Genomic DNA, 16,645 nt, shown 5'->3' on the forward strand with positions numbered 1-16,645 from the left:
TAAAATGTATGAAAAGCAGATCAGGAGATATTACAGGGCTATGCACTTTCTCTTCTTCTACCACATGAATCTCTGCTTTCCCTCCACAGAGCAGTATTATATCTGCACTCATTCAGATTATTATCACAGTCAAGGAAATAGTTTGTTTTGTACTAAGTCCTCCTGGTTTTAAGTGGCACATTCTCTTGTTAAAATCTGATTTAGCTTCTCAAGTTAAGCAATGAGCTACATATACAAAATCACAACACAACTACTGGGAGACATTAGTTCTTTCTTTAAGGAAAAAATCTCTCTCAGCATAAATATGAGCTGCTACTTTAGCAAGCCATGGAAACAGAGGAGATGGAAACTTAAATACTACTCAGATGTGCCAAATTATGGAATAAACTTAGGCCTTAGCTAGACCTAAGGTTTATCCCGGGATCATCCCTGTTCATGTAAATGACACACAGGATATCCCGGGAGCAGGCAGGGACGACTCCGGGACGACCCCTGGATAAACCTTAGGTCTAGCTAAGGCCTTGGTCTCATGAACAAAGCCATTATTTTCCAGGAATGCCTGTATAACTAGTGTCTCCATGACACTTTGGTTTGTTTCATATAGCAATACAGCTCAAATACCTGCTTATCCTGCAAGTCGGATGAGAGTTCATAGCTCTCTGAAAGGGACCTTGACCTTTTAATAGCTTCTTCCTCTGCTTGTTTTCTCAATATGGATGTTGAGTGCTGAAGCTTTGGCCTCCGAGGCCTTTGCTGCCCAGGAGAAACAGAATACAGTCCATATGGAGAATGGTCGTAATGGTCTGGGCTTATAGCTGAACTGTGAGTTATAGTTCCTTGATGATAGGTAGACGGACTATCCAATGATGTGCCAGTTTCACTTCCAGGAGCTTCACCCTCAACACTAAACAAAAAGAGAAGAAAGAGAAAAAAACAATACAACTAAGATCACAGTAGCTCATTATTAGTGCAGCTTCATATACAAGTGCACCCCAAATTCATTGTATTTGTAGTATTCTCTAGTTGTAATTTATTTTGGGAAGCTGTAGATGATCATATTTAATACCTATTGAAACTTCTGTCCGTGTGTGTTGCAATGACTGCAAAAAATCAAAATGAAAGCAAAGAGATCTCCAGTGTTATTTAAGTTTTTGTATCAAGTTTAATCAGTAACTTTAGTGCCTCATGTAATCCTTAGTAAGCATTTCTGCGTAAGAAAACCAATGTGTTTCCAAGAGAAATGCATTAAATTGTGAAATCAAATTAATACAAGATTTTAGTATGACTTACTCTATGACTCTACTCTTGTAAGATTGATCCCTAAATGATCACATGCTCCTTTTATGCATAGAATCAAACAGTTTCAAAGAGGGAATGCACATTTAAAGGAACTTCCTCTTTCAAAAAATGGTGTCTTGATCTAAGTACACGCTCAGCACCAGTCATTTACTTGGTGATAGTATCTATCAACTATTGGCCGATGGGGAGAGTAAGTCTACCCCAAACAACTAACTGGCATTACATACACACACACCAGCAGCCTCAGAGCTGCAATGGGTCAGCATCCAAGTGCTGTACCCATTTGCACACGCACTTCCTCATCCAATTATACATGCACTCACATGTATCTAGCTGGATCAGAGCACAAGTATGTTCCCTGCTACTACTGCTTACTAATACTACTGTAAACATGTACACGTGGACAAATGCTGCTTAAAATGCTTACTCAGAATGCTTAAGAAATACAAGAACCGCTAAAATTATAATTTAAACTTAGCATAAAGACTTTAATACTGGAAATCTCACTGCGTTCATTTTAATTTTTGCGCTGCATTGCAACACACACGCCTCAGTAGGTGTTATGATCATCTACAGCTTCTCAAAACAAATTTGTACAAGTGAATATTACAAATACAATGAATTTAGGATGCACTGATTTGGACTTACATTTTTAAGAAGAAATCACATTAATTTTCTCTAATATGAACACCCCATATTTATAAAGTTGGCACCAATTGCCAAATTCCATTTTGACCAATAACCTGTTAACTTAAACATTACATGGAGCATTGGGGGGGGGGGGGAATCAATTTCCTGTTTTCATTTAGAATAATACTGAACAATTCTTCCTTGTTTTCTCACCTCTTTTCTGCCAACTTTCAGAAACAGTATACTAGGAACCTTCACCTTTGCAAAAGAACTAATGTATCTCGTCATTGTGGTTTATTTTTCTCCTGATTCTTTCATATGGTTTATTATATCTAAACCATTAGATCTATTGAATCTAAACACAACGGCTCCTGCTATTGAAATGAAAAATCCTAGTTCCTGTTGGTATATGAACACTTCACCACTCCCTTCAGTAGTTCAAAGTACAAAACAGTTTCTGCAAAGATACTATGCTGTGGATTCCAGTTTCAAAACATAACAGTACTGTCAAATATCCTCTGTCTTTCTATAGGTTAAGAAAGAGGCTTTATACTTGCAGATAGTTACAATTAAAAGCCATTTCTAGTTTGTCTAGATGCCCCAAAGGAGTTTCCAAAGATATATTAGTTCATGAAGAAAGGGAAACCTTTCCTTTCTATAAAAAGGAAGTTGACAGGAGGTTGAACATCTTTCTATTAAAAGATACATATGCATTTAAACCAAAATGAATTCCACCTTCCATGGTTTTGAAAATGTTAAAATTATCTATTCTAAAATTATTTATCTTAATTATCTATGGCTTCTTTGTGAGAACTCTCTCAATCTACTAATTTTCAATTTTTTGTTTGTTTTCTACATATTGCTTTTAGATATTACACACACACTTCCTCATCCAATTATACAAGGCCTGTCCAGTCGAATTTTAAGACATTTGACTGTTATTTTAATGTTGTATAAGTTTTATATGTTTTAATCAGTTATATGTATTTTATAGTATTGGTATCTATACCAATAGATACCAATACTATCTATATTGGTATTGGTATCAATACCAATTGATACCAATTGGTATTGTACCAATGTTGCTCCCCGCCTTGATCCAGAGGGAGCAGCAGGTAAGAAAAAATATTATTATTTTTATATAACCACTAAAACATTGGGGTAACCAATATCCTTTTGTTTATAAACCCATTCTGTGACTGACCTTTGAAATAGCTTGTAAATACCTATCTTTTACACTATGTACAATGCATGAGGGTTTTTTTCCTTTTCTGTTCTTTTTAAATACAAATAAGCAATATCTATACTAGCTATCTAGTTCCTTATTTCTCCTTCCCACCTTTGTAATTTAAAGATAAATTTAAACCTAAGTAGCAAATAAAACAACCACTTTTCATTAGCACAGCATAAAAATTCACTTAACATAATAGACATTTGAATAAATGTGATTAGCGTACAATACTAGATGAAGTGTATTTTTATTGCTTCATATATACAGGATATCTTGGTGGGAACATCTGCCCCCCCCCCCAAAAAAAGCCTTCCCTATTCTTTATGAACAATAGCGCATCACAAAAAAAAAAAAAACAGATTTTCTTACAGTCCTAATTATGGATAGTGGCCTGGAACTCAGGACTTTCATCTGCCTGTTGCTTAACGATCAGATTTTTATCACACTCAAAGACATTCCATCCTTGTAATGACACTTTTAAATCTTCTGCATCCAGAAAGAATAAAAGGGGAATTTCCCTGCAGAGCAACATCCCTTAGGTTAGGTCCTGCCCTGCTTTGTCTTCAGAACATTGCCATAGATATAAAAAAACTCTCCCGATTTCTCAACGAAGACTAGGATCTCTTGCATGTAATCCAAATATGTTACTTGCAAATATGCATCCAGCATTTCCTTTAAAATTAATATATCAACTGAAGCATATGTGCAAACAAGATCATCTGTTTGTCTCATCAGAAAGGCAGTAATACAAGGGTCAGCTAACTCATGGGGATGTTTCTCTGACTGCCACAGAGAAGGACAAAGATAACTGCTATTTTCTTATCAAACAAAATCACTTATATGTAAACAGCAGATGATTAAAATTAAAACTCATCTGATTTTCCAGCTTGTCAACTCAGGATGTGAACACCATACATCCAGGCTACCACAGGCAAGCCCGTTTCACGTGAGATAAAGAAGTTTCATTATTCTCTCTTAAAATAGTTTCCTACTTGGTTTTTTTATATATATAGTTTCCTACTTGTCGATGATTAAATGGGTTTATGACTTGGTTCACACGATCACTGCGGCTTGATACTTCTTTACTTCCAGTGAGTCAAGCTTCCGCTTCTGCTGTAGCAACTGAAACAGTAATCTAGAATAGAACTACATGACTATGTGTGATAATATTCATGTTCTGTTCTGTAGGAACCAGACTATTTTTAAAGCATGGTTGTGCTTTAAAACCACTTGCCAGAAGTTGACGTCAAGACTCCATGTAGTCTACAAACCCTAAAATAAAAGTAAAACCTACTGAATAATTTATGTCCCTGAATTTCTTGCTTTCAAAAAATTCTCATACTTTTCAGGCAACTATTGTACAGGCAGTCAAAATAATAAGGACCTTGATCAAGCCATTAAAAGTTGTATTCAGAGTAGAGGAGAAAGAATGGTTAAAAAGTCGTTGTAGCTGCAAAGTGATAGCGATAAACTCTCTGTGGAGAAAATAAATCAAAAGCTCAGTACAATAGAGGTTGATCTCAGAAAGATTATTTTTCTACATAATTGACAAACAGTTTGTTCCTGTGTTTTTCCTTAAAAAGCTCGTCAAATAGGATTGGCTCTATGATTATTTTTATGCTGCTTCAAAACTGCAAAATAAATAAATACAAACCTTTATTTTTAAAGTTACTATACCAGTCACGTTACTAATGTTTCTATTGAAGATTGCCAATATTTAATCGTACTAAACATTTGTGCAGGCATATTTCCCCAAAATTATCATTTAATGCTACAGCACACAATAACCTTAAGTATTCCATTGGAGTAACTGATACTATTCCCTATCCTACGCACTTCTGTGCTGGAACAATGGGTTTTAGCATTGGTCTTGATAAGCCAAATTTATACATTTAAAGACAGTGCAGCATTAAAAGAAATGCAGGTCACCAAAAACAGAACAGAGTTCAGACTTCTTTACCCCCATTTTGCCATATGATATAAATAACTATATTATATATATGGATATAAATAACTATATTATACTGACCAACTTTATCTTGTAGTGCTGTACATATCTAATGGCTCGATCCAATGCATACTTACTCCAAAGTAAGTCTTCACAGACTCAGTGAAGATTACTCTCACAATGTGCATAGAGCTGCAGCATAAATATGAGGCCTGATTCTGGCCAAAGGCAATTGATCTACAGAAGTTCTGTTCCAACAAAGCCATTTCCCACCTGTATCCCATTTTCTTCCCCCTCAAATAAATTGTAAGCCACTGCTGTAATGCAGACTTCTCATAAAAAATATATTATCAGAGCATCATAAATCACCCTTTTGGGGCTTGTTCAATACTTCAGTCACCGTTATATTTCTCATTACGTACATTTCAAAAGCTACAGTTTTGCAATGTCTGGGCATTTCATGAATTTGTCATACAACTTATGAACAGGTTCCTAGGGTAAGCCCATTTATGAAGGATTGGTGTTTTTTTAATCCTTTGTATAGCGTAACACCAGAGTTATATTATCATAAATATGAATGAAGCAGAGGCTCCATTCTTCAAAAATCTTCTATAAACATCCTAATATAGCTCCCATTCCAAATTCTTCCCAAGTGCCTTTGTTACTGACTCTCGCTGCCTCCCAGGAATCTAAATATCAAAACCCTTAAACCTATGCATCTAGGCATCCCTTTCTTAAAAGCACATACCCCAAACTAATCACTTTTTACTCCACCTTATAGTCCCAAAGCCCTCTTTTCCTTATCTCCCTTTAAGAATGATGACTTGGGCAGAGACAAAAAACATTGCTTCTCAATTCCAGAAGGGGTGAGCCACAAATTAAATGGGCTTTATGCTATGGCTATTTTCTAGTTGCTCTTCTTTTAGCTTACCTGGAAGGTATATTGTATTCTCCAGCCTAGAGAAATGTAAGCTTTTGGTGAGAGATGGATGGTGTCAAGTAGTAGGACAAAGCATGGTAGGAACACATGGAATCACAATGCTGAAGGAAGACTGCCTAATCTCTGGTTTGTAAATGGCTGTTCTATGTCACTTATATTGTTAGTGATGTCTACAGTAGCACTCTTCTTTATTCCAAGTTCTGGTATCTTAAAGGTTTTAATATTCCCCCAGCTGATTCAGATAATCTAAGTTGACTAACACAGTCAGGAAGGAAGCCAAGTTTTTTTTCTGAATTATCATGCACACATTGTGCAATAATGAGAACTGCCTGGAAAGCACAAACCTATTCACAGAAAAGTCATTGCCTGCTCAAACTAAAGAAGTTCCGCTCAAAAACAGTTGCTGTTTAATCAAAGACATACCAAACATTTGTTCTGGCATATATGCCTGCAATGATGGTGCAACAATGCCCAGAGTCAAAACCTGCCTTGGCACTCCATGCCATGCATCTACCCGAAGTTAGTTTCCAAACAGTATTCTCCTCTCCTCAGAATGCCCTAATGAGACTGTTCAAGCCATGGATAGGCTGCTAACCCTTTTGCAGCAAATGGTTGGTGTGTTTAAATCGTGGTTATATAGCCAACATGATTAGGAATGATCCACACAGGGTACTTGTTTCTAAATACTGTTTTTTGAAATAGAGTCAAGATTTCTCACCTGGTACAGTTCAAGGAAACCACCGCAATGTCAGTGGCCAACAAACTCATTTGAAATAGCATAGCAGCTGTAGAAGCAGCTGTTGTTATACTCAGAAACTTCCAAGATAGCTGAACTTGGGAGGGGTGGGGAAGTACTCAAGCAGCAAAAGTGAACAGAAACAGAAAGTGTAAATGAAGTTTACCATTTTCATTCATTATTTGAACTAACTTAGCTAGATGCAAGCCTCAAGCCAGTCACTGGCCATAGCTAGACCTAAGGTTTATCCCTGGATCGTCCAGGAGTCAAACCTGTTCACATAGGTGACACACAGGGGATCCAGTGCTCAGGCAGGGACGAACCCTGGATGATCCCAGGATAAACCTTAGGTCTAGCTGTGGCCACTCTGTAGTCATCACTCACCCTTCAGATCATATGGGACTATATTCATGGTGCTCTCCATAAACTGAAGCAGGTGAGACATAGGAACATTGTGTAAGCTGTACAGATTTTCCTTTTAGGAATCTTCCTGGTTTGCACTACCAACATATGTGCTACACTTTTCACCACAGGCTGGAGTGAGGGATCACCCTTTCCTATAATCTCCACTTAATGAATTCTACCATAGTAGTATGAGCACTGGAACTTTCTCAGAAAAAAGCTTTTTACTGCAGCCATTTGAGGGGACTGGATTCCTTTAATAAGAATACAAGTGTAAATGAGTTTTATGACCAGGAACATTTCTAGAAAGAAAAATACACAAGTTAAGGTTGATTTTCTTTCATTTTAGAATTTAATGGTATCTTAAATTCTCAGCTTCACATTACAAATATTGCATAGAAAATGCCTGAAATAGTCTCCACATGACCACCTAACCACATGACCACCAATCATCATAACATATAATGCCAGTCTTACCACGTTATACTTAAACATCAGGTAGAGATGCTCCATGTAAATTATTGTCAGTGACTGATGCAGGGATAGTGTGACTCAAAACAATGTGGAATAACAATGTGCTATACATTACTGCAATTGAGACCATATTGAGTGCTTGTATCTACTGAAGGACCTCTGATTGAGCATATTGCAAGTGATAAAGGCTACTGTAATATCTGCATACCCAAGGAAAATATTTTTTCTTATCTTGTTCAAAAACAGCAGTTTTATCTATTAACTACTCTGCCTGTGAGGACACGTAGTTCACAGTCCACAGGATGACTAAATGCCACTGCTGTGATTTATAAAAAAGGCTTATGTCAGCAAAAAGAATGAAGAAAGCTTCTCCTGCTTTCAAATGCAGATGTTTAGCTGTTAGTTCCAAAGCCAAAGAAAGGAAACCTTCAAAGGCAGACCACAGTATCAACCATACATATATCATTATTTTAAGTTAGAATAGTTTAAGGCCAAATCCCAACAAGATACAGCATTTCTAAGAGATGAAATGGTAAGGAATGCCAGATGGGTTTATGGGAACTTTTATATCTGAGGTCCACAGTTTAGGTTTTCCATTTTCTTCATTTAGAAGCATAGGAATCTCTCCCTAAACACAGAGACCAGAATTCTACAACACAATACTCCCACGTGGACTGCAAAGGACTTTTAACAAATTAGATGTACACAGCAAAATTTCATGGATTTCAACTTAACTGGGACTTCGGTGAACTATCCAACAGCAGTCACCAAGAGATAACAGATAAAATGCCGGCTTAGGTGATGGGTGTTGTAGTGCACCAGGTTGAGGAAGGCTGGCCTAGGGATATTAAGCTAAAAAATAAAAGTAACTTTTCTCTTTTTTTTTTTTCATTTTTAGATGCTTTGGTTCTTAGGTTTAAGTACTAAAAATACACATCTAAAAAGAGCTTAGTTGAGATTATCCTCAGATTCCAGGTGAGGCAGTGAAGGTTAAACAACTTAAAACTCTGCCTTTATCTCAAACTATAAAGCTCTGACTAGTCTTTAATTGCCTTTATAAAACAAGCAAATAATAATAATCCTAGAAATATTCAATTATTCTGTAAGTATAATGTGCCATAGGTATATTATTAGCATTCATACAATAAAATATTGAATCATCATGCAATTTGTGTACCTTAACAAGAAAGGTCTTAGCCAATACTATAAAATTTTCTTCAGCAGCAAATTAATTTCTCTCTCCATGTTATTAAGAATTAACTGAAAAGCAAAAACATACTTGTGGAGAAGGGTCTTTCTGTCAAATTATAAAGGTTATGGTTTGTATAGTTAGTAAAGGTCAATAAAAATGTGTTGCAAAAAAGAAGTTTTTGATATTGTTGAAAGGCATAAAGATGGAAAGGCCACAAATGTATAATCCAAAGATTGTGTGTTTTGGATACTTCTGCGAGGATAAAAATATTGGCTGGTATCCAAAGAAGCTCACAACCAGGACTATATGCCAAAGAGGGATTTAAACTTATGTTTCTCAAACAGACCCATCCATGCCACATGGCAAACCACTTTTGAAACTGATGGGATTTTCAAAAGCAGCTTGTGATATGGCAAAGGGGTATAGTTTTTTTGTTTGTTTGCTTTTGTTTTTTAAAAAAGAAGCTGTGAAGGTGACTTTTCTTGGGTCTGACACATGCCAGTCTGGTTCAGAAAATAAGCCAAGCTAGTTCCCCAAATAACTCAGGCTTGTTGTTTTTCATAGAATCATAGAATAGTAGAGTTTTAAGGGGCTTATAAGGCCATTGAATCCAACCCTCTACCCCACTCCCCGGCTCAGTGCAAAAATCCACCCTAAAGCATACCTGATAGATGGCTGTCCAGCTGCCTCTTGAATGCCTCTAGTGTGGGAGAACCCACAACCTCCCTAGGTAACTGGTTCCATTGTCATACTGCTCTAACAGTCAGGAAGTTTTTCCTGATGTCTAGCCGGAATCTGGCTTCCTGTAACTTGAGCCCATTATTCCGTGTCCTGCACTCTGGGAGGATCAAGAAGAGATCCTGACCCTCCTCTGTGTGACAACCTTTTAAGTATTTGAAGAGTGCTATCATGTCTCCCCTCAATCTTCTCTTCTCAAGGCTAAACATGCCCAGTTCTTTCAGTCTCTCTTCATAGTGCTTTGTTTCCTGACCCCTGACCATCCTGGTTGCCCTCCTCTGAACATGCTCCAGCTTGTCTGCATCCTTCTTGAAGTGTGCAGACACTTCTAAGCCAACTTATCACCTTCTTCCTTCCCACGCAACCAACTCCTTTGATCCCCCAATTTCCTTTTTCCTTTGAATTACCCCAACCCAGCTGGAACTCTGGTCACATGGAGAGTGAAAGAGAGAGATCTAATTTCTCCTTCCCATTCCCCTACATCAAGCTGCTAGCATGCTTGGAAGGAAAGTTATGGGGCTCATCTACACCAAGCAGGATATTTCACTATGAAAGCAGTATGAAAACAGTATATAAGAGGCAAGAGCCACACTACTGCTTTATAGTGGTATTGAAGCGCACTGACACTGTTGGGGCCCAATGACACATACCATATACTGCTTTCATACCATTTTCATAGTGATATATCCCGCTTGGAATAGATGTGTCATGGGCCCCAAAAGTTGTCAGTGCACTTCAGTACCAATATAAAGCAGTAGTGTGGCTCCTGCCTTTTATATACCGCTTTCATCATACAATATCCTGCTTGGTGTAGATGAGCCCCCAGTAGGAAGTTTAGTTTTTCCAAGTGCTACTGCAATAGTGAACATCATGTGCTCCCAAAGTTTTATCCGGCCCTGAGCTTAGTAAGCGCCACTAAGATCTCTAAAAAGAGTTTAAAATCTCATAAGGCATGATCAAGCCCCTTAGGTGCATTTGAAGAAGCACTTTGGAACCCAGCCCTGAAAAGAGCCACAATGAGCTCCAGTGATGAAGAAGTGGCTGGCACAATTAACGTTCAGAATTCATTACTGCAAGATGAAGTTGTTGTAGCCACCAGCTTAGATGGTTTCTAAAAAAAGGACTACTCCTTTACTGAAATAATGTTTTTTTAAAAAAGTTTGATTTGGTAAAGGAGAAAGCCATACTAGTAAGAACACTTGCCCCTGAAGAAGGATTTTTGCTCTGAAACAACTTGAGCAAAAATAAAACACTTTGGCACTTTGGGATCACTTTCTCTCCTGCTTATTCTTGCATTCAGTGCCTCTCCCTACTTTTGGGGTTTTTTAAGAAAAAAAGAATTAGACAACAGTTTCATGAAGGATAAGTCTAGCATTAACTATTATCTATGACAGCTAAATGGAGATAATACACTTCGTTACCAGAAATAAAGAACATCTTTCTCCTGCATAGTTTTCTCTTTGAATTTCCCAAGTTATCTGATTCACCAGTGGTAGAAACTGTTGGACTATATGTATTTTTTAATCTAATCCAAGCCAATTATTAAAGTACAAGCTTGCCCATCCCAGCACATCTGCACATACCCACATATGGTTCTTTTGTGGAGCAAAGATTGGATATGGGTGGGTATGGAGGAGCAGTCAGTGATACTCCCTAAGGGTCAACCTATGGACCTTTTGTCTGACACAGAAACACCATTATTTAAATGTAAGGTGCTTTTTCTTTAAAAAAAAAAATAAGTCAAGGGGTAAAAGTAGGGTGTGGGTGTGCGCACACCACATTTGCCATAAACGGTATACAACTTGAGCTTTTACTGTCCAAGCTACTATTTCTACTGCATCTAAAAGTGATTCTTAGGATAATGCTTTCCAGCCCAAATAGAAGAGTAGATGGAAAATAATATTTAATCCAACAATACCTTGTAACAAATAAATATGTGTTAAATATTGGCAAATTGGTAAAATTGCTACTTTTGAACAGAAGAAGTATCACATCCACAGGATTCAACAACGCATTTTAGTCCAAGCATAATGTGTGAATTAAAATCACATGCAGTTGTCTAGCAGCACTAAGTTCACAACACAGAGTAGCAAGGAGCAAAACATTGGTAATTTTGTAAAGACCAAGCAATGATTAAAATCAACACAACCTATGGCTTGTTTTAGGGTTATTTGAGGGTTGTCTAACTCTCAAACAACAGCTGCCACCTGGGTTCACACAACATGACAACCCTCGGCAAGCCAGTCACCCTAGGCGCCAGACAAAATTGCCTCCTGTGGGGACCAGGCACAATGCAACAGCTCCCATGGGTAAAATAACCCACAGTGAACTGTTGTGTTGTGCGAACCAAGTCACTGGGTTGCCTTACGCAAGCCAGTTTCCCCTTAGATTTCCTTTCCCCTTCCTCAATAATAAAGGGATAAAAATGGTGGCCTACATTTCTATACCACCCAATAGCTAAAGCTCTGGGAGGCTCACAACTATTAAAACTATAAAATGTGACATGATAAAGTACAATATAAAAGGGTTTTTTAAAAAATAAATAAATAAAACTACAATATAAAATAAAAATAAAACCCAAAATAAAACCCAAAATAAAACCTAGCAGCAGCGCAAAGATTTAACCAACATAAACTGAAAGACTAAAATACTTGGAAATACTTGGAGAGAGAGAGAGAGAGAGAGAGAGAGAGCATCCCCTGGACCTAAGGAGAGTGATTTGGCTTATTTTGAAGCTGAGAAAGCTGGTGATCTCCATGCACAGCTGAGGCAGCACTTGCTATAGTGGAATAATCCATTCTCTCATACCAGCCAACACTATATTTCCACTTGACTGTGATCTTAGCGGTTGTGTGAGCCAGTCAGAGTGGGGAGGTAACATTGGATGACATCCTTGTCCATAGAACAGTCAATTTGCTGGCATTTAGGCTCTGTAGGAAGCTAAGCATAAGCTTCTGGCCCTGTGGCTCGCTTAAGACCTTGATACAATATCCTTTTCCTAGTTGATACATTTAGCATACTTTAATTTCTTTAAACCTTAATTAAATGTCATATGTTTCATATGTTGAGGTACAATTCACACCATACAATTATAGCAGAATATAAAGCAAATAAAGCTGATGAATTCTGCCACTTGATTCAATCTGAAAGCATTTTCTCCTATGCTGTATGAAACAACTGCTAATACGGTACAGTACAAACAGCTGGGAACAATTTTTGAGCAAACTGTAAGCCCCCTTAAAGTACCCCTATATTCATAGGCTGAAGGAAGTATAAATAACAAATCAGCAGACTAAAAACATACCAGCCGCCTTGCACAACAATAAACTTTATACTGGATGAAGTCATATAGCACAATTACAGCTTTACAGAAACAGTCACTGAAATACAATCCAAACATCTTGATTCTATGTATTTGACACCCACTGAGTTAACTGTGACTTACTCCCAAATAAGTATGCGTAGAATTGCAGTCATAGAGTTTTATCCTGTGTTAGTCTAACTTGTCTAATTCTTTTCAATGGGTCTACTCCAAGTAGGATTAGCATTGGTTAGAACCTTTAGAAATAAAACATGTTAAGAATAGATGTACTTGTTTTTAAAATAACCTTCTAAGTTCTTACAAACAACACTATAAACTATAGATAAAAACATGTTTTACTTTATACGCTCCTTAGAAGGCAGGAAGAAATACCACGCCAGTCAATTGATCAAATGTCATGCTGGCCAACCGACTGCATAGTATTTTTCTGTGATCAAATATGGGCAAATGTTGCATAAAGCCAAGAATGTGGGAGTGGCAGTTTAGCTCTTTTATTGCATGGGGGCAGAAGTAATGGCTGCTTCCCCCTATTCCTGCAGCAATCAGTTGCAAAACTAGCATCATAGTGAAGTTATGTTACTAGCCACTGATAACTGCAGACATTCGCAAACAGCAATACAAGGAATCATCAGAGAGAAAGGTCACTGCCTAGGATTGCCTATGACATGTGAACCCAGTCTCTGACTCTTGCTTGCTTGCTGCAGGATCCAGGAAGTAACCCCTCCCTGGATGAGGGGTTGAAAAATTGGCCTACTGCCTACTTAGCATAAATGCCTTCAAAACTCATACATGCTTTTTAATAGTTGCTGTTATTTTACTTTATAAAATTATCCCTTTTTTTTACTCTCTGTAACTGTAGGCTTACCCTGGTGTGAGAATTTTTCACATATATATATATAAACCTTACCTAGCATTGTTAAAAGTTAGAATCATTCATTACAGCTTTTTCAATTTTAAAATAATTTCATCGTTTCACAATAAGTTAAAATAATTAGCATAAGTATAAAACATGTTGATCATTAAAATATTTTTGCTGTTCTAATAACAAAAATGATTGAACAATAAAATGTTCTTTTAATGAAGTTAATGCTTTAAATATATACTTTTAGAACCTGAGAAACGAGGTGTATATGTAACCCTGCAGGACCCCCTCATCGTAACATTGCCTCAAGTACTACTCTTTCCTCTCTCCTGCATAAAATTCAATGGAAGCTGCTCTGCCATTCATAATGTGAAGGACTGTGCTCAGGAAAACCAGGTAAGGTGAGCTAAACTTGCATGCTACCTTGGTGTTCCCAGCATCCACACTGAAGCAAGTTGCAGCCATGAATTTACTTGATCCCACAGAATTCAACTTAAGCTCTGGAGTTTCTTATTATTGTCCCTCCTTGGGTTCTATCTTTTGGTTAACCTAGTGAGTGACAGAACATTCATGGAGTTCTTAAGTGTTGCTAATGAAAATATATGGTTAAATGAATTAGGTCGTGAGCCATGACTTAATATTGCTTCCATGTGTCATTCTGCAGAATGACCCAAAAAGCTTTTGAACATGGGTTTCTGTAGTTTTGGGCAGCTTGGCACCCAAGAGCAAATTCTAATACATAATGGCAATAAACTTTAATTAACCATGTTTCATATTTCAGTAACAGGGATGGATGCAATACAATATGTGTGCAATTTTTGTTGCCTATTCAGAGAAACTATTTTACTTCAACTTATCAAATAAAACACAGAGAGGCTATAGTTAGCTTTTAACAGCTAGAGGAATTTCATTCTATGCTCAAAACCTTCATGGAAAATCTTTTCTCATGGTATAATAATAAAAAAAAATGTGCTGACTGCTCAAGCACTCTCTTGTCAAGAACAATTGCCACAACTAGGGAGAAAAATCCTCTAAAACTGATGTCACACTGTTTCATGATCATGGTGTTTTCTAATGAAAAAGAATGGGCAGAACAGCAGAGCCAGAGTCCAGCATTAACAATAACTGGCACATCTGCGTTAACCAAGATTCTTTTGTGGAGTGCAACAATATTGAAGGGGTATGCTATGTTTATGAGCACTGATATGTAAAGTTCATAGTAGAACACCATAAAACAAATTTGAAATGGAAAATGAAATCTATCCTAGATCTATACTACAGAAACGATTAGGGACAACAGAAAAGTAATTACCTGAGCTAGAATTTAATGTATTTCCAGGATTTAAGGTTCCTACCTTTACAGAAAGAACAGTCAACTCTTGAGCAGCTACAGATGAACTGGAGTATTAAGAATGATATATCCTCCCAAGAGGAAGCATACAAGTGAACTGCATTAGGAACTTCTAACTCAAAGGGAAGATCACTGCTAAATGAATCACTGCATTGCTTACGGCAGCTTTGTCTCAGAATACTTCTGCACATGTAATGACCTAGCATGACCCTGCTTAACTTGCAGGATCATCACAACGTAGCTATTACAGCTACAGGCTACACTTTAAAGCACACTTTAACACAGCTTCTGTATATTTCACTAAAGAGCTTCTCCATACTTACAAAGCCCAGTTGGAGATGTGAAATTTCCAAAAAGTTTAGATGTACTTTTATTTCGCTTTTCATGGGGCCTTGTATCACTGTGAATTTCTGGAACCTGTCTGCATTTGGTCTAGCTTGGTTCTGAATTTTGCTTCTTTAAAGAGCTCATACCAAACAAGTTGAGACAACACATCCTTTACCTCACAAATTCTTATACTTTGTTCTAGCTATTTTATTTATTTATTTATTTATTTATTTATTACATTTCTGTACCGCCCAATAGCCGGAGCTCTCTGGGCGGTTCACAAAAATTAAAAACATTCAAAGTATAAAACAACAGTATAAAACCATAATATAAAATACAATATAAAAGCTCAACCAGATAAAAACAGCAGCAATACAAAATTGCAAATTTAAAACACCAAGTTAAAATTTATTTATAGACTGTTAAAATACTGGGAGAATAAAAAGGTCTTCACCTGGCATCTAAAAGCATATAATGTAGGTGCCAAGCGAACCTCCTTAGGGAGCTCATTCCACAGCCGAGGTGCCACAGCAGAGAAGGCCCTCCTCCTGGTAGCCACCTGCCTCACTTCCTTTGGCAGGGGCTCGCGGAAAAGGACCCCTGAGGATGACCTAAAGGTCATCAACTTAAAAAGACAAATTTAGTTGAGCTTTTTCAAAAACAAGCACCTTAAAAAGGTTTCTGACTAGGAAAAAAAAGCTGTTAACCACAGGTGCTCTTCAAAATCCACCTTGGGATGGTCTGAGGAAGCAAACAAACCACCTTGCGAGCAAATATATGCGGTCAATGGTGTTTTCTTAAAGTTGTCACGCTGGATGCTGCCAGCAGGCATGGCCACACGCACTGACGTCAACACCTCATCCAGTTTGCCTTTCCCTGTGTTTTAAAACTCTATGCCTCTCTTAGCACAGAGAAATAGACTGTGGTCAGTCCTCCCAGCACATGGCTGAGTTCCAGGCTTCACGTAGCATGTGTTGCTGTTCCCATTGGTTAGTGTGCTCTGCATGGATGGACTTAGCTGGTGCTGGAAAAAACAGGTGCTCCTCCAGTCTGCGTCCCCACCATCTGCATCTCCTCTGTTATTTACAATCTCAAACTGGGGATAACAGTAGGGATTCCTCCAGTGGCAGATCTTGGGAGGAAGCCCAGGAGGCTCTATGGGTGGGATGGAGAATTAGGCACAATTCGTCCCA

At 37.7% G+C, this 16,645-nt stretch overlaps 1 protein-coding gene across 2 annotated transcripts in view; it reads right to left on the reverse strand.

The window, feature by feature from the left end:
- The window catches only part of IQSEC1 (IQ motif and Sec7 domain ArfGEF 1), a 418,970-nt gene that overhangs the window by 60,029 nt on the left and 342,296 nt on the right, over positions 1-16,645 (reverse strand). For both annotated transcript variants that reach the window (XM_063121250.1, XM_063121249.1), the window contains one exon: positions 622-904. In XM_063121250.1, the coding sequence (XP_062977320.1) occupies positions 622-904 (283 nt within the window). The remainder of the gene's footprint in view (positions 1-621; positions 905-16,645) is intronic.

The sequence above is a fragment of the Elgaria multicarinata genome, chromosome 3 (assembly GCF_023053635.1).
Source record: "Elgaria multicarinata webbii isolate HBS135686 ecotype San Diego chromosome 3, rElgMul1.1.pri, whole genome shotgun sequence".
In the NCBI taxonomy this organism is placed as follows: Eukaryota; Metazoa; Chordata; class Lepidosauria; order Squamata; family Anguidae; genus Elgaria; species Elgaria multicarinata.